The sequence below is a fragment of the Drosophila arizonae genome, chromosome 3, assembly GCF_054131065.1.
Source record: "Drosophila arizonae isolate 15081-1271.41 chromosome 3, UAZ_ARI_1.0, whole genome shotgun sequence".
NCBI lineage: Eukaryota > Metazoa > Arthropoda > Insecta > Diptera > Drosophilidae > Drosophila > Drosophila arizonae.
The window spans coordinates 16,491,058-16,509,297 of record NC_142923.1 but is presented as its reverse complement, the minus strand read 5'-3'; the positions used below and the strand labels follow the sequence as shown (position 1 = coordinate 16,509,297).

The window sequence follows — 18,240 nt, the reverse complement described above, 5'->3', positions numbered from 1 at the left end:
GAAGTATAGAAATAGTAGTACAAGGAGAAGTAGAAATTTTGAATAGATTGATCATTATTTTTACGCTTATAATTTAATTTAATTATTTATTTTGTATTATAGCAGTGAAGACCGACTGCCATGCCTTTATTTAATATCTTATGGAATTGCCTTCGCTTCGCATATATAATTAAGTGCAGTGTCACAAAAAACGTCATTAAGCGCCGTTTCCCTCAACTCGATGCATAATTCCTGCAGATTGTTGGGCTCCCCTTTATGCCATCTTAGATAAGGCATGGGCTCACCAGTGGCAATAGAGGTCCATACTCTGTTCTCTGCTAGGCAGTTACCCGATGTCCAATATCTGCTTGATGGGATGGCCGATAGGATCAAATCCATTTCCGTGCTGTTCTCAAAATTGAGCAAGTGTCCTCCCAGTTTGCGGCAATTGTGCGCTGCCTGATGCCAGTTGGCCTTCAAAGTGGTCTGAACATGGTAGAACTTGTTGCCAATTTGAATGGGGAAGTTAGTTTGATATTTAGACTCTGCATCCACATTTACGACTACAATTGAATAATTTATAGACTCTGGTACTTTGTGAATGGAAATATTTACCCGTGCGATTCGACTCGACAAGCTGTGATGGGTCATCGCCTATGAAGAATAGTTAATGAAAATCGAGAGTTTCTGACATGATCTATTAAGGAAAACTTACCCGTCGGACTTGGCATGGCAAAGTCCCATAATTGAAGGATGATTAGTAGGAACACAAACTTATTTCTCATCGTGCTGCCAGTAGCCCAAGCTATGACCGAATGGACAGCGGGTTTCGTATTTATACTCTTCGAGTCGTAATTTTTTTAAACAATCAGCATTATAAAAAGAAATTAATCAACAATTGTGAATTGCGGATTATAAATATTTCAGCAAGGAATTAACTGTCTGATTAGACCGGAAAATTCGTAGGATTGAACCGGAAATTCATTATCTTTTTTAAATTGACGATGTATTTATCAGAAATTAATTTATTAAGTTAGACAAGATACACAAGTAAAAAAAAAAAAAGTATTTTCAAAGATTTTTATCTTATTAGACATTATTGTTCCCATTGGCTTACACGGTATTATCGGGATTGCTGGTTCTGCTGAAGATTAAGTAAGCAAGGGAGGATTAGTCATGTTAACCAAACCTCGTGTTTTTTAACTGATAACTGGACAGAATTATTGCCATAATAAGACTATATATTTGATGGGTTTAGAAAAGGTGGGTAATGTACAGAATAGTTATTGATAATATATTTATATCAGCTGAATTTAGATCATGAACAATAATAGCAGCAATCTATACCTTTTTGACCAATATATTATTCAATTATCATTTTTAATCTGTATTCTCAATATATTGGAGTTGACAACTGTATATGTGTATAGAGGGTGGGGGTGTTGCTGAACACAGCTACATATATGCATATTGAGATTACGTAAGCCAGTATCCCATATCCCAATGCTCGAACTGTAAGAATGCATCAATTAATATATTCTATGGTAAATCGTTGTTTACCATGCCCCAAAAAGTATACCTAAGGAAGTTAGATAGTATAAAAACTGTATAATTGGTAATATTCATGTATTAACATTCAACGAATTTTACAAATTATAATTTAAATATGTTAGACTCGAGTGAACCTTGCATCGTATTCCTATAATCCTGCTGTTTTAGGTATAGGTTGCCTATAATATGTTCGCTTGGCACACATAGTTGAGGCGAGTTTCGCAGGGCTCATCAGATAGTCCGGCTTTTGCCGCTTTAACGCAATATTCATTGCCAGCCAAATTGTCCGGCTGTCCGGGCTGCCAGCTGCTGTAGGGCATGGCCACACCAGTTGCTATTGAAATGAATTGCCTATCTTGGGCCAAACAGTTCGCGGAGACCCAGAACCGATCCGAGTTAGTAATCGATACGATCAATTCCATTTCAGTGGCGCTCTCGATGTTCAGCAAATATCCGCCCCACCTGCGGCAGCTCTCCGCTGCTGAAAACCAGTTCTCCTTCAACTTGGTCTCGATGTAATAAAGCTTACTGCCAATTTTGATCGGGAAATCTCCGCAACTGCTAACGCATTTGCCCAACTCATTCTTTTGAGCAAATAGATTAGCTAAAATCGAAATTGAATTAGTTCTACTTCCACATATAAGGTTTTTATGATTTACTCACGTGTCTCATGCGACATTGCAAAATGCCCCAATTGCATCGAAATCAAGAGTACAACTATTTTTACATTCATTCTGCTTGGATTTGCCAATCGGGCCAGCTCTGACTAAACTCCAAGAATGCTTTCAGTATTTATACCATTTTGCTCAAATACGAGAAGCCAGATAGAAGAACACGATAAGAAAGTGTCAAGTGCTTGCCATAAACTGCCAAAGTAATTGGCTAATGAGGTCGTAAATTCAGCGATACGTAGGGAAGTTACTCCTGAAATACAGTACCTCGATAATCTATTGCACTCACTCACATTTGCAATACATAGATGATTAGGTTAATTACCTTTTTATTTTAAACGGAAGAAAATATTTATAGCGCGGAACTAACAAGTTCCGAAATGGATTTAGAATAAAACTATATCAACATTTTTCTAGAGGCATGTACTATGTTTGATACAAAAGTACCATAAACGAAATGCATGAGTCTTTATTAAATTAGAATGGGAATGGGATGTCGCCTCAGTTGATTACTTAAGTGCAAAAAAAAAAAAAAAGACTATCCTCTGTTGTGCTTCATTTATAAGAAGAGCTCTATCATAGCTAAACACAGTTACATATTTTAAAGAAAATTAGGAATGTATTTTTCAAAGTTATCCAAATGCAAGCAATTTATTGGTTTATTAAGACCATAATCATTCAAGGGAACAACTAGTATTTTAGGATGTCCGAATTATATATTTAATCTTCATATTAGCCAATATGAAAATAAAGATCAATCGGTGTTGCGATCTTATATAGTCAAATCGTGAGGACAATAAAGATAATGAACATATTTCCAATGCAATCAGCCTATTAACTTCTATTTGAAGATTTATAATCCGTAATTCACAATTGCTGATTATTTTCTTTTTTTTATAGCTGATTATCAAAAATTAACCAGAATCGAACAGTATAAATACGAAAGCCTCTGTTCATTCGGTCATATCTTTGACTACAGGCAGCACGATGAGAAATAAGTTTGTGTTTCTGCTAATCGTTCTTCAATTATGGGACTTTGCCATTCCAAGTTCGTCGGGTAAGTTTTCCTTAATAAATCATGTCAGAAACTCTCAATTTTCATCAATTCCGGATTTCTTTATAGTGGATGACCCATTACAGCTGGTCGAATCGAATCGCACAGGTAAATATCTCTATTGGTAAAGTACCAAAGTCTATAAATTATTCAATTGTAGTAGTAAATGTGGATGTAGAGTCTAAATATCAAACTAACTTCCCCATTCAAATTGGCAACAAGTTCTACCATGTTGAGACCGAGCTGCACGTCAGCTGGTACCAGGCGGCTCACAATTGCCGCAAACTCGGAGGACACTTGCTCAATATTGAGAGCAGCACGGAAATGGATTTGATCCTATCGGCCATTCCATCTAGCAGATATTGGACATCGGGTAACTGTCTAGCTGAGTACAGAGAATGGATCTCTATCGCCACAGGCGAGACCATGCCTTATCTTAGATGGCAGGAAGGGGAACCCAATAATCTTTTTGGCGAAGAGTTCTGTGTCGAAATCAAAATAAGTTTACTCAACGATGACGACTGTCGTTTATCCTTAAATTATATATGCGAAGCCAAGACATTGTAAGAAAACTGTAAATTTGTTGTTTACATTTGTTCTATCTGCACAGAGTCAGTTTGGATAAATAAACAGATTTTCACTTTGTATGAATACGTATATTTTAATAGTTTATATAGGTATAATTTTTTTCAGTTTACTGCTAAAGCAATACAAAATTGTTATTTAAGCTACAAGTTATATATGTCTATATAACGGCTACTGGCATACTTAGAATATGTAATGTATTTATATTCGCACTAAATATGTATGTACAGGCTTTGAATATGAATATATGTATGTACACACCCATAAATGAATAATCATTTTTCATAATGCTAAAACGCACATTATTTATATTTCATACATACGTATATCTACATATGTATAGCTAGGTATGTGTGTATCTATAGTACAGACAATTCGATCTCCTGCTTAAATAGTAATTGCATGTTAGGCTAAGGAAATATAATACGAATGGTGCGTAGGCATATGAATGTTTGATATAAAAGTTAATAAGTGTAGAATTTTCTGATATAGTACATATAATAGTGTAAGGGTTACTCGTATAGTTTATTCATAATATTGCAAATAAGATTTGGGACTCTCATTTTGTTTTGTTTTGTGTTGTTTTTGAGCTATTACAACTGGGCCCCATCAAAATGTCTAGGTATACTAAATGATATTGGAAATAAACTAGTTTCGCATAGATCAGATAGTGTTCAAAACAAATCTACCCAGATGATTATACGCAGAGTTTTGCCATGAAGCGAACATTATACATAGAGAGTGTACAATTAATTTAGTTATTATATATTACAATTAATTAATTATTCTTCTCATTTATTTTGGCAGGAACACTTTGCGGTTGGTTCGTTTCATTTCATTTCATTTCGTTTCGTTTCACTACTAAACTGATCAAATTAACAATATAAACAATACAGAAGATAACAAAACATTTCGAACTCTACTCAGTCGTGGGCCTCTTGGCACCTCCTCTTGTTCAGATATTTGGTTCAGCATTATCTAATGACACATGGGAACAGAGCTTAAACTCTATTAACGTATAACCTATTAGCTGACATATGTATGTTCATAGGTGAAATGCATGTTTCTTTGCTTGTATTGTCCATGTTAATTTTCTAGTCTCTTATAAACCATTATAATTTGATTAAATTTAATTTTTTCATCATTTTTTCTTCGTTGTTTGAAATAAAGTTCTTGAAAGGCATTTTTGTAATAATTTCACAATAAACTTTTATATTAATTGCCAAGCATAATTAATTTTAACAGGCTGCTGGGATATGTTTCATAGCACTAAAGACGTTAAACAATATGGGGTGGGGGGATTGTGAGCGCAACTCTCAGATACTAATGCTAGGTTGAAGACATATTCGAAGACTAAACATAACATAATTTGCACTAATTGAAAATTGTATTTCATTCGATTTAACAGTTTATATTTGCTGCCAATTTGTAAATGATCATTTTTTGTTTTTCATTTGCTTAATGTAAATAATTTATATCACAACAATAGAGACAAAGATGGTGTCTGTGTGTGTGGGTGTGTCTGTGTGCGTAATACGTGTGTGAGCTTTGATATGTGTTTATGCGCACAGCTTTCGAGGCTCAAATAACAAAGGCAATATTTAATGAAATATTATTCAATATACACATAAATAATATATACATATACATACACACACACTGAAGCACTCAAGACACACAGTTGCACACACGCATACAACGAGATTACTGCGGGCAATTCACAGACACCCACAGACGCATACACGCACACACACGCACACATACAGACGCAAACGCAAGCGCACGCAGCAATATTCCACTGAGATCCAATACAAGAGTAACGCCCATCGGGGTCACGCCCATCCAGCGCCGATCTAATACTAACTCTTGCTGAGCGCCTTCTTTTTCCTTTGTACCAGAATATCGTAGAACGGATTGTGGCTGATGGACTGTGTCAGGCGCTTGATCCATTCCTGTTGATCCTCCTCCGTTGAGGCCGACATGCGGTAGACCGTGTGCTTGCCCTCTACCACCTGCAGATCAATCGAAGCAGATCAGTTTAGCGAGACTCGATGAGATGCGATTCAATTCACTCACCTTGCCCTCGGAATCAGTCTTGCATGCCTTGATGATATCGGCGCCGCCGGTGGCAAACAGCTCAAAGCAATGCGGCTTGCTGCGATCCTGTATCTCGCGCACCGATATATTCTCGAGCGGTATTATGCCGCGCGGCTCCTTATCTGTGGTATACTCGAAGTAATACAGGCAGTTGTCGTTCAGTATGAACCATCGTCGCTTCCACGATTTGTATCTGTGCAGGGATTTGCTATTAGAATGGCTTAAGGACTACCTAGAACGCAATTTCTTCTAGTTACCTGCCGCCCTGCTTCCAGAGCCAGCCCTCCTTGTCGGGATTGAAGAAGGTGTGCATCAGATCGTTGCCATCGTCTTGGGGTATCTTGAAGGGCTCTGTGCGTATCGACTCGTACAGCGACTCTAGCAGGCCACGGGGCAAATCACCGCCGTTGTTGATGCCACGATTCATCGAGATGAATTGCTCCACGGTGGGTTTGTCTTTGACCTGAAACCGAAATGAGAATGAAAATGAAAATTTAATTGAAATTGAAATTTGAATTGATATAGGCCCGTTGTTGTGAAACAACCGAATTGCGCAATAATAACTAATTAAGGAAACATTTTATGTGCCGCTCGTGCCGTTGAGATCGTTTTACAAGATGCCAGAGCCCAATTAGTGGCCGCTCAACGATTTCAGCTCGTGTGAAATGCGTTAGACTTGACCTATTTTTAGCCCGATGCACAACACTTTTATTTGGTTTTTCTGTAATTGCTCGAACTCAATGTTGCTCTTGCTGCTGGGAAATGGCAAATGGGAACAGAGGGGGTATGGGGGAAATGCGTCGTGTGGACCGTCAATAATTGCTGCCTGACAGGCGACAAAGCATTCAATTCCGCAGTTTTGGGTCACGCGACGTGCATTTCGCTAGCTTTTTATATTTTATTTTCTGCTTTTCTTGTTTTGGTTTTGGCACATTCAACGAACGACGAAACACCAACTACAACTTCCTGTCGCTCCCCAACACTTCCGGTGCGCAAACCATGACACTGAACTGTAATTTGCTGCTGCCAACGAAAAAAAAAAAAAACTTTAAAAAGTTCCCAAACCTTTTTTCCGGAATATTAAAACTTTCCTTAAAACGCTTGAAAGTTGCACAACAAAATAATAAGGTACTTGAAACACACAATTTAAAGGTGATTGAAGAGCAGCAGATATACATATATTCCGCTTTATAAATTTAGTAAGGAATAGTAAACACAAAGTTAAGAAATCATTTATGTGTGAGCAGCATTTGAGGTAGCAGGAGTTGGAAGGTCGAATGATCTATAGATTCATCCCTAAGGAGATTCATAATTAGTGGGGAAAATCCGCAGCTTCCTTTTAAGCTACTACAATCGACTCTAGATAAATTGCACCCTGTGAAATCGAAAATCGCGATAAATCGGAAAAATCGTTCTCGATAATTCTTGATAGCTTGATCTTCGGTGTAAATCGAAAAAAAAAAACAACTATTCCCCTTTATATTTCGGACTAGACTGTAATTATTTTTGATATTTTTTCACCTCCAGGCTCTTTCGATAATCATAAACAACATCACGCATCACTCGACTACTCACCGATGGATTGTGCAGTGATGTGTTGAGCATTATAATGGCGAAGCTGAGCACGTAGCAGGTATCCGTGTTGGTGAATATGTCCGGATTGAGCTGGCAGTAGCGCTGGGCGAATGTCTCCATCATTCGATCGATCTTCTGGGCCTCGCCGGGCAGCCGAAACGACCACAGAAATTGCCTGTGAAAAATGCAACATAGAGAGAGAGTTGAGAAATGCTGAAGTCAACTAGCTGAACTAGCAGCTGTGGCTGTGGAGGGCTAACCTTAGAGCTTGCACCAGTATCAGATTGGTGAAGTCGTGGAGGGCTACAAATGCCTTCAGCACATCCTCGTTGAAATCGTTTTTCTCGCCGAGGTAATCGCCTGGAAATTCAAACAGAAATGAGCATGAAAATTTATGTTATGCATTATGAGTTTTAATTGAATTTCGCCCCCATGCGGGCGTCGCACTGGGCCAACAATTTACGAGCTCTGCTCACGGGCCACGGGCCACGGACCACTCACCTATTGCCGTTTTGTTCAGGCCCTCGCCCTTGTACAGGAAGTGCGCCACATCCTGGGGATCGTGGCGCAACAGTCGATTCTCCACGAGATATTCAATGCCTGCAATTGATAAGAGAAGTTGTTAAAGTTCAACTGAATTGCTCAAGGACTTCAAATATTATGCACTACTCGACGGCAGCTCTGCTGCTGCCACAGCAGATAAGATAAGGACGCAGCCGGAAATTCAAGTTGCGTCGAATCAAATGCAGCCCCAGCCCCCCAGCCCCACACTCGTCATCTACCCATATAGGTCGTAATCGTCAGCGACCCGCAACATATGAACCGCAGCAATCTCAACAATAATAACGAAGAGAAGCAGAGAAATAAATAAAAAAAATAAAAATAAATAAAAATAAAATAGGGAGCGCCAAGGCGCAGACCCGACATCGATGTCATTATTTGCCAATCAAAGCGCGCGGGCCGGCAATTTGCGATAAAAGCCGGAAGACAAGACAGCAAAGAAGCAAAGCGCTCCACGAATTAAAGTGAAACGCATTAGGACCGAGCCACAACTAGCGCGAACTATGCGACAAGCGAACAAATTTGCCAATCGCGTGAGTCCTATGCGATCCAACGATAGCTGGCGCCAGACAACAAGAAACAAAATATATTCGCGTCGTTTAGATGGCAAAGACTTTGATTGTTACGTGTCTAACTATGATGGCATGGTAAGTATATAGAACTGGAGTAATCAAAGTGAGAAATGTATGGAATTATTGATAATAGTCATCAAAAGAAAGAGAAATTACAACAGTTTAAATTTTTGCAGAATCAAAGTCTTTAATCCTTTTTGAGTTATTTATAAGTCATATAATACTTATAAAGATTCATTTCAATTAATCTATAAATAATTCATTAAAATATTGAATATTTACTGGGATTAATTATTTATAGACTTACTGAGTGAAAATATATTTATATACATATCCCCCATAGGAAAAACTATTTAATATATTTATATTTTTTTTATGCAAAAAAACAGTTTGGGTTTCATTTCAGCAAGAAACGATTTAAGAATATTTTTTAAATTTATATACATATTTTTAAACATATTTTAATTTCAAATTATTTATTAAATATTAAAATATTGTTAGGAATTTTATATTCAGAATTTAATAACATTGCATATAAATGTTAAATTTAATTATGATTTTATTCACAAGCAACTACTTCAGGCAACACTATAAACGCCCCTCGCCCTGCCCACAAGTAACAAGTTTTTCCTTTATTTTCGCTATTGCTTCAATCGCTGACAGATTGGCTTTTCAGTTTGATGTTTTTGTTGTGCGTTGTTGGCAATGCGAATTCATCCATATATGGAACAACAACAGCAACAACAACAACAACAACAGACAACAGCAATAATAACAATGACAACAATAATGCGAAATGACAACGGATAATGACAAAGGAGTCGCGCCCGTAGCAGGAGTTTGTCAGGCGATGGCAAAACCATTTCTGTTTTTTTTTTTCCTCCGTGTTTGTTTGTCAGCCGCGCATCACACGCGATTAGCATCAGCAAGTTGGCGGTTGCCCAGCCTTAAGCCACCAGCCCCGCCCACTGCCACCTACCAATACCCTCGATGCGTTATGTATGGCACATTTGTGGGCTATTAATTTAAGTGTGTGTGCGTGAGTATGTGTCGCCCCCTCCCGCCCGCTCCAAGAGCTCGGCTGTTGATAATCGGGCGATAAAGCGACAAATGGCGATGGCCTGTAAAATATCCGCATTCAGCGGGCCACCCGAACCACCCGAGCCACCCAAACCACCCAACAGGGAATGTTTCACATGTTTTTAATAAGCGCCTCGTTTCCCGAAGTGGACTCGATTCCCACTTTGTTATTGCCAGCGGTCGGTCGCTGACTTCACGCCACTTACTACAAATACTTCACTGTGGATTAGCATTTTTATTGTTTTGAGTTTGACGCAGGATGCGACATCGACTGAGGCCCGATGCCTGTCTGTCCCAATTTGGACTAGTCAACGCTAATTTATGGCCAAGAGGTCGATGAAAATATTTGATTGGCTCTTAAATTACGAGACGACAGCGACGGCATCGAGGTCGCATTTTAGAGCAAAGATCTTTCTGGGGGGCTTAGGGGAGAGAGTGCTCGATAAATGGGTCACCAGGGATGCGATGCGTAGAAGGTTAAGCAAGTACAAGCTGCTATTTATATATGTAGCTATTTTTACATTCTCATAACTCATCTATTAATATACTTATATGGAAGAAAGGTTGGGAATGAGCCAGCCTCTGTTGGCATATCAAATTTCATTTCTCAATTGAATCGATTTATCGATAATTGTGTAATGGAAGAGGGATCTCAACTAAGTAAACAGAAGTGCAAGTTATAGCCCATAGATACGCATAGAGAGGGAATGTACTGCCAACTCTCAACTGCTACCCTCTGTCTGCCCCATTATTCACTTTATATATTGTGATATATCGATGACATTGTGTGCTTGTAATCTTCAACTGTGCCGCCCGCATCTTTGGCCTTGTCCGGTCCGTCGCTCAGCGCGCTCCGCTCGGATCTCAAGAATATTGCGACATTGACATTTCCATTAAATGAAACGCCACGGCACTCACTCGTCGGTATCCCGGCTGCACGTACGACAAATGTCAACGAACTGTCAAATTTGTCAGCGTTTTAAGATTGCGCCCGGGTGGGTGAAGACTTCCACGAGACTCTCGCTGCATTGCGCTGCATTCGCTGCAGCTCATCATTCGGGCTCATTACGTTATTAAATTAACTTTGGAATTATCGTCATTGGGCGAACGTGCCCGATGCTCAGCACCGCCCTGCCACGCCCCGACAGCAATTATGGCAGTGTAAATTCGCCTGGCTGTTATGCTCTTTGGCGCCGTCACGCCGCGCCTCGCAGCAGCCCCCCTCCCATCTGAAACAACTCAATTATAAAGCACTTCAGTTCCATGCGTTGCTCGAAATTGCATTGAAATTTCATGTAAATCATTCGCACATTAACATTTCCCACCCGATTTGTCTCTCGGGTGGTTTGTCCCAGCCAACGTCTTTGACTTATTCGTGAAATATGCAAAATTACTGGAATATATTGAGCATAATATATTATTCCTAATTTAGTGGATTTCTGTTGAATTGAAATTACTTCAAGTTCTGTGGGGAATTTTACAGAGTTCTTTTTTTTTTTTGTTTTTAAGCAGGTGAATTCCCAATAATTTCATATGAGTCATTTGAGTTTTTTTTGTAGCTAATTTTAAATTTCCGTATAGAGCTCCGTTCCTTAAACATAAATCTTGTCTTGCTTGTATATTTCTAAGCCTTAGCTTATTTTTTTTCTAATCTATATTTGCTTCAAGCTCACCTTTCTTGGGATCCATATTGAACTTTTTGCGCCCAATCGACATTTGTTTATCTTTGTTGGAATGCTTGTCCTCGGGCACATCGAGCGCTTCCATTTCCGATACGACTTCGCACAGCTCATCTTTGATTTGCTATAAACGAAAGCAAAGAAAACGAAATGAATTAATTAAATGAAACGAAATCGAGAGTTCAAAAAAACTTTCACACCGCACAATTTTGTATGTACAGCAGGCAGAAGCTGAAGTGCCTCCAGCTGTGCCCAGCCGCATGTGAGACTAGATAAAAATAGTCGGGTGGAATGCATCTGCAAACACTCGTATAATTTGCGGAAATGAGCCAGTGACAATTGTTGCTAAAAATACAACAACAACAAGAAACAAAAACACATAAAAGTGTTCACAGCATTTCCAGCAAGCCTCGATCATTCACAATTCACAATATTCGCATTCACAACAAGTGCGAATCATTTGCATGCCTCCACTTTGGCTATTCGATTTTATTTCACTTGAAACAATTTTGGCGTGCTAAAAATACAAATGCGCATAGAGAAATGAAGCGAATTTGATTTAATTGAATTACGCTCGCCGAGACGAGTACCTGACACGGCCTGGGTCCACTTGAGCGGGGTCAAGACACAGCCAGCGACAGCGACAGCGACAGCGACTCGCCTGTAATACGATGTATTCAAAGGGGCGTGACAAATTTGTCAAACACACAATTGAACTGAGGCGAACGAGGCCATTCACTCGCCGAGCACGATGTGTCTATGTATCTGTGTATCTGTGTATCTGTAGCACATATGAGATACAGTTGCTGCTACTGCACTCTAGTGTCTAGTTATTTGTCAGCCTGTTGACGCTTGACTTGGCGAGAGCGCCACGAGACCGGAACATATCAATTGCCCCTCCCCTGAACTGCTCCTCAATGACCTTCTGACTCATTTGCCAAGTCTAACATATACCACATATATACTCTATATATATATATGCAAATCGCCTGTGGAATGCCAATTAAATACGCTGAGAAACAATTGACACGCCGAGCCAATGATCGTTCACAGATTCGTCGTCAAGTCTGAAGTTATGCGATGAGCTCATCCACTTGGAACTCCACACAACGCAACGCCGTGACCCCCTCGAGAATCTGCCAGTTTTGGATCGAGCTGCGGTTTCTTTCTGACTACATTTCATTTGCCAATCAATTCAATAGTTTTTCGACGTGTGATGTTGCATTCTCTGCGGTTCTCCAAGAGAAGAATTTTACAGCGAATCGACAGTGGAATGACTAATCAAATCATCATTAAAAATATGTATATTGATATATAATGCATGATATAAAGCCTTAGGTATGATGTTTTCATTATATAATAACTCGACAGTTTTATGGCTTTTACTTCAGAGTTTCAAATCCTTTCCCATGCTTTACGAACCCTGAGCATACGCCACGCCATTTCCGCTGCACACTTTAAAAAGATATAGCAATAGAAATCAACCATTCAATTAGTGAGCAGGCCAGGCCTGAATTATGTAAATTTTGGAATTTCCAATAGAGTTAAATGCCCAACAGGAGTCCCCCATTAACTGAATGCGAGCTACCAAGCTACGCCCCGTGAGCCAACAACAGACATTTGAGAAATCATGGAAAAATCACATCAAATTGAAGAAAATTGTTAATGAGAAGCGCGTAGAGGGGCATCAAAGACAGGCAGAGAGCAGCGCTCGAGGGCTATTGGCTTAAAGACGGCAACGCTAATCAAAGAGCAACAAAACAGAACCGAGCCGAGCAGAACAGGTGGACAAGGGTCATTGATAGTGCGCAACAGACGTAAAGCTAATGAACGTCAAGCTTTAAAAATAACTCACACTGAACGCGACGCTGGCGACAGGTAAACAACGAAGTCAAAGGTGTGGGAACGCGGCGCACGAGGAAATACAACAGAAAGAGAATCAATCAAGAAACCTGTTTTGATGCAATGCAAATTGTATTGAAGCAGCTGAAACAAAGGCGAGCGAGCTTGAAGCTACGTCTCGAGTGACTTATCAGAGCATATTTTAAACTAGAAATTATTTAACTGTCAATAATGTGGCGTTAACATTTGATAAGACATATTGGCATACATAGATGTGTATGTATTGAATATTATATTTGTTATTCACATTAACTTCCTTTTGAGAGGGCTGTGATACGCAGCTGATTGCAAAGTATAAAATTGATCAGTGAAGTTGAGCAGAGAAATTTCATTTGAATGTGGCCAGAAAACCTTCACAGCTATATACATATTTAAAATATAGATTTCAACTCTATCAGCATTCACTTCAAAACTTTCTTTCATTTTTAGACTGAATGCAACTCCAACACATTTCCAAACACTTGAAACACTTGTATTTCCCAAGAAGACTATTACGTATACGATATTCGATATGTGATATACGATATACGATATTCAATATCCATTTGCTTGGCTCATACCTGCGGTCGCCTCAGGATGGCGACATTGCTCTGCTCCGCATTGTTGCGATTGCGCTCCATGAGCGTTCGACAACTCTCGCAGAGATTCGCCTGTTGGTTGTTATTGTTGTTGTTGTTGCTGCTGCTGCTGTGATTGTTGTTCAGCTGTTTGCTGCTGTTGTTGTTGTCGGCAATGCTGTTGCTGTTGCTATTGCTATTGCTGCTGTTGTGGTTCTGGCTGACTGAGTTGCGTTCGGATTCGCTTTGCGAATTGGAACTGTCGTCAATGAACCGCAAATCGCCCGCCTCTGGCGTCAGCGGTGAGCTCAGGCCCGAGTTGACCATCTCCGACTCAGAGTCCAGCTGCAGTGCCTCGTTATCGATGCCGTCCTCGGCAACGTCCAGCATGCAGCCGAGCGAGTTTGAGCGCGTCTTGCGCGGCGCCTGGGGCGGGCGCCTCGAGATGATCTCGCCCCGCTCATTGAGCAGCAGCTCGACGGGCCGCGATATGATGAGAGTGCGTGTGGTGGTTGTGGTGGTTGTGTGGGTCAGCTCGGAGCGCCGGTTGAAGAGCTGCGTGTTCGGCTCCTCGCTGGGCAGACGCAGCAGCTCCACCTTGCGGCTGACATCGCTGCAGCTAACGGTCTCCGTGCTCAGCGTGGGACTCGCGGGCGGCGGACTCTCGGCTCGCAGCGAGGTCACCTTATAGGTGGCCACGCTGGTGAACGGCGACAGCGAGGGCGAGCGGGGCGAGCGTGGCGTGGAGATGGCCGCCGGCGAGGGCGGAGGCGGCTTAACGTCCACATGCAGCTTCTTCGGCTGCTCCTTCTTGCCCACCAGGCTGCCCAGGTTGCAAAAGCAGCGCGCACAGACGCCGCTGCTGATGGTGGTGCTGCTGCTGTTGCCGCTGGAGCTGCTGCTGCTGGTATTGCCCAACAGTCGGCGGCGATCCTCCTCGGCCTTGCTGGGGGGCGCTGTGATGTAAAAGGTGCTGCTGCTGCTGCTGCGGCTGCCAGGCAGCTCGCTGCCATCCCCCGTGGGCGTGGCGCCACCGACGGCATTGATGCTCAGATCAAAGCAGCTGCGCTGCAGCTGCTGCTTGCTGCCAAAGCTGCCGACGCTGCGGCCGCCCAGCGAGCCGCTCTTCTTGCTCTTGGGCTGGCGGCGCAGCGAGCTGAACCAGTTGCTGATGCTGGGACGCTTCTGTTGCAGCGACGTCGTCGTCATGACTGCCAGCCAATTGCCGACTTCCGTTCGCTCAGTCTTTTATGGCCTTTTGATGGTTGCAGCCCGAAAACGGGTTCGTTCTCTCTCTCTCTCTCTCTCTCTCTCTCTCTCTCTCTCTCTCTCTCTGTCTGTTGTTGTGTGTGTCTTTTCTCACTTGTGCTACTGTTGGCCTTTGACTCTGATTCCTGGTTAATTATTTTGGCTTCTTCATGGCGCAACTCTGAAAATGTTGTAGAGTTTTGTTTCTGTTTTTGTTTTCGTTTTTGTTTCTGTTTCTGTTTCGGGCGCAGAACTCACAGCAATTTACAAGTACAAAGACGCGACGACGCACTGAGCAATGCTTGATGCCCATAAATTCATTAGCTAATTATTAAGATGCCGCGGCGCAGCTCAGCCAAACAAACCCAGCAAAGCCCACCAAGTGCCCCTGACAGGAAGTGCCAGACAGGACACGACCTCAGAAATTGAATTTGCTGTCGGCGCACAACATTTTTCGGGTTTCCCATGCTGCGGCTGCCACTCGAAAGAAGCGCGCCGTGGCGACACAAAACAAATTACGGTAATGGCGCGCAGGTTAAGAAGGTGCTGGCGTTTGTTAATCCCTGCGACAGGACGACAACGAGGACAACAACAACAACAACAACAACAACAACAACAACAACAGCAACAACTACGCAGTTTTTACCCGCCATATCTTCACGTGTGATTTGTGTAGAGCTGGCAAACACTTTAAGGCTTTTGGGCGAGTCTAGCGACAGGAACAAATGGAGACAGACAGACACACACACACACACACACGCACACACACACACATATATAGCCCATTGTTTCATGTTCCATGTCCCGTGTCCCGTGATTTATTGCGTTCCTTTTCTAATGTTTGCTCTCTTTTCTCCATTTACGTTTCGTTACGTTTCGCTTTCGCCTAACGGAAGGAAGTCCGTGCGATAAAGCCCGTGAATTGTTTTCGGACAGCCAAACTCTAATTGGAGGCATGCTGGCCTGGCCATGTGGCACAATCTCCATGGCAAATAATGGATGATGCCTGGGATTAAGTCGGTTAGCCAGCAAAAGTCACTCAGCCATGTGCAGCAAGCAAACAACATTTGCTTGGCGAGACATCTCAGCTCGCAGCTTATTATAATTTATGACATTTATTCTATGCGAGAACATCTGTATACATATGTAGAGCTTCGGGCTGGAGCATTTGTCACGAGCGTGGAGCAGGAAAAGGAAAGTTGTCGAGTAGCAACTGCAGCCACGAATTAGCATCCAACAGATGGCAACGATGCCACAGGATATTTGAGAAAACAAATTCAAATAAATTGAAAATGGGCAATAGCTAAATTTATGCAAGTCGAATCATGTAGGCTTCAGTTACTTTCCCACCGAAGATCTCAGGAATCAGGAAATTTTACGGAAGAAACTACTAAAATAAAACTTTAAAAACTTTTCAAAAAAAAAAAAAAAAAAAAAAAAAAAAAAAAAAAAAAAAACAACTACTGAGATCCCATATCTAGAAACTCATATCAGACTATATATCTACGTGAAGAACAACTTGATTATAGACTTTAAAAGCAATGGGAATATCTACTCACTTCTATAGTTCAAATTATATTTAATTATCGGCTAATTGTAGCATACTTAATAAACCATTTACGCCTCAGCACTAGCAATAATCTGATTTAACTTGAATTTAAATTGAGATTTTATAATCTCCTTTAAATGAACTGAAATTATATCTTAATTGAAGCACGTACACTGAGTTCATATATGTAAGTCTAACGATCGTTTATGCTAAATTGGACAGTTTGGCTTCTTATATTATTGTTTGCGTGACAGCAATATTATTTTTAGCCCCAAAAATTTATGGCCTTTTCTCTTAACACTGTTTATTTAGTTTACCAATGTCAAAGCTCTTGAGGTCCCCAGGGAACCATTGGCGGCCGTGACTAGGCACAGACGACGCGATACCAGAGGGAATCAAAAGAACCAACATGAACAACAACAATTTACCTGCCACGCCCACGCTCATAGCACTGCCAACTTTAAATTACGTGTAACTCGGCATAATGTGCCCAGAACCTGAAGCCTTCAACCTGCTCCATGCATCCATGCATCCTTCGCCAGCAGAGAACGTGATTGGATTCCACAAGCAACAACAATCAAATCAATCTCAATCTTTATACCTCTCTTCATTTCCAGCTATTTGTGCGGGCACATATATAAATATATATGTATATGTAGACGTACATGTCTATGTATGCCGCAATAAAAGGCGCGCCGGCATTCGGAAGATGAGAGAGAGAGAGAGAGAGAGAGAGAGAGAGAGAAATAAACGAATAAGACGACAAACAGAACAAACGCAGCTCAGGTGAATACCGCAAAGGTATTAACAAGAGGCAAATGAAATTTGTAAACAAACTATCAATCAAACAAATGCGCTGAATAAACACGGACAAACGAAAGAGATAGCGAAAGAGAGAGTGAGAGCGAGAGACAGATAAAGACTGAAGAGATGTATATAGTCAGATAGAGCGCTTCTCGGATGCAAAGCAACAGATAAAAGACGACAGACAGCTTCAAGTGCTCAAAACAAAGCTGCGCTTGCTACCTGTTCAACTTCTCTCTCTCTCTCTCTCTCTCTCTCTCTGTCTCTCTCTGATTTGATCTTTCAGTGTGTGGGCAGGAAATGCGCTTTGGCTGTGCCAAACTAATATGGCATGTAAAATTCTCCCGGTTTGTGTTAAACTTTTGTTCATCCATGATGAATGGCCAGAGTGGAAAAGCAAAGAAAATAAATAAAGAAAATTCCGCCTGTCAGACGGTAGCTGGTAGCTGCTAGCTGGCAGCTGGCAGCTGGGCGTTGTGCCGCAATGGGCGTGGCGCATGCAATTTATCTTGACATTTTAATCTGGCCCATTGTAAGCACTGAGCACTAGAAGCGCACAGCCACAGTGCCAAGTGTTACCAATATGCAAGTCCAGTGTGGCCAACGCCTTTGGGTTAACACGCTCTTTAAAATCTACTTTGCCCCACGCCCCGACTACGACGGGGCCACGTCTTTTTCCCGAAATCCAATTAGACAATCAGACACATAAACAATGGCTACGTAGCCGAAAAAAACAAAAAAAAAAAAAAACAAGAAACAAAAACAAAAGAACATTA

At 41.3% G+C, this 18,240-nt stretch overlaps 4 protein-coding genes across 8 annotated transcripts in view; 1 reads left to right on the top strand and 3 right to left on the bottom strand.

Annotated features, from left to right (window-relative positions):
- Positions 1–54: 54 nt before the first annotated feature.
- LOC108610190 (C-type lectin 37Db-like) lies at positions 55–821 on the bottom strand. The gene is made up of 3 exons (XM_018002130.2): positions 695–821; positions 595–633; positions 55–542 (listed from the first exon to the last, which is right to left on the bottom strand). Exons 1-3 carry the CDS (start codon positions 762–764, stop codon positions 139–141), a joined length of 513 nt encoding a protein of 170 aa, XP_017857619.1. The 5' UTR covers positions 765–821; the 3' UTR covers positions 55–138.
- Positions 822–1,567: 746 nt separating this feature from the next.
- Positions 1,568–2,343, bottom strand: LOC108610192 (C-type lectin 37Db-like). Its single transcript, XM_018002132.2, has 2 exons — positions 2,194–2,343; positions 1,568–2,134 (listed from the first exon to the last, which is right to left on the bottom strand). The coding sequence occupies exons 1-2, from the start codon at positions 2,261–2,263 to the stop codon at positions 1,710–1,712; spliced, it is 495 nt and encodes a 164-aa protein (XP_017857621.1). The 5' UTR covers positions 2,264–2,343; the 3' UTR covers positions 1,568–1,709.
- A 750-nt stretch (positions 2,344–3,093) lies between these two features.
- On the top strand, positions 3,094–3,902 carry LOC108610189 (C-type lectin 37Db-like). Of its 2 annotated transcripts, none has more exons than XM_089465494.1 (3): positions 3,094–3,258; positions 3,325–3,363; positions 3,419–3,902. In XM_089465494.1, the coding sequence occupies exons 1-3, from the start codon at positions 3,189–3,191 to the stop codon at positions 3,820–3,822; spliced, it is 513 nt and encodes a 170-aa protein (XP_089321620.1). In that variant the 5' UTR covers positions 3,094–3,188; the 3' UTR covers positions 3,823–3,902. The 2 variants fall into 2 exon arrangements, with proteins under 2 accessions (XP_089321620.1, XP_017857618.1); XM_018002129.2 differs by having other exon boundaries at positions 3,118–3,258; positions 3,416–3,902.
- step (cytohesin steppke) overlaps positions 3,897–18,240 on the bottom strand; it is a 40,949-nt gene continuing 26,605 nt past the window's right edge. Inside the window, exons 2-9 of one of the 4 annotated variants that reach the window (XM_089465481.1) lie at positions 13,867–15,292; positions 11,399–11,528; positions 8,014–8,112; positions 7,773–7,872; positions 7,513–7,687; positions 6,195–6,400; positions 5,917–6,145; positions 3,897–5,852 (exon numbers count right to left, since the gene is read on the bottom strand). In XM_089465481.1, coding sequence (XP_089321607.1) covers positions 5,700–5,852; positions 5,917–6,145; positions 6,195–6,400; positions 7,513–7,687; positions 7,773–7,872; positions 8,014–8,112; positions 11,399–11,528; positions 13,867–15,072 — 2,298 coding nt within the window. In that variant the 5' untranslated portion in view covers positions 15,073–15,292 and the 3' untranslated portion in view covers positions 3,897–5,699. Of the gene's footprint in view, positions 5,853–5,916; positions 6,146–6,194; positions 6,401–7,512; positions 7,688–7,772; positions 7,873–8,013; positions 8,113–11,398; positions 11,529–13,866; positions 15,318–18,240 lie in introns of those variants that run through there. The other 3 variants (XM_018002110.2, XM_018002109.2, XM_018002113.2) reach the window with 3 other exon arrangements.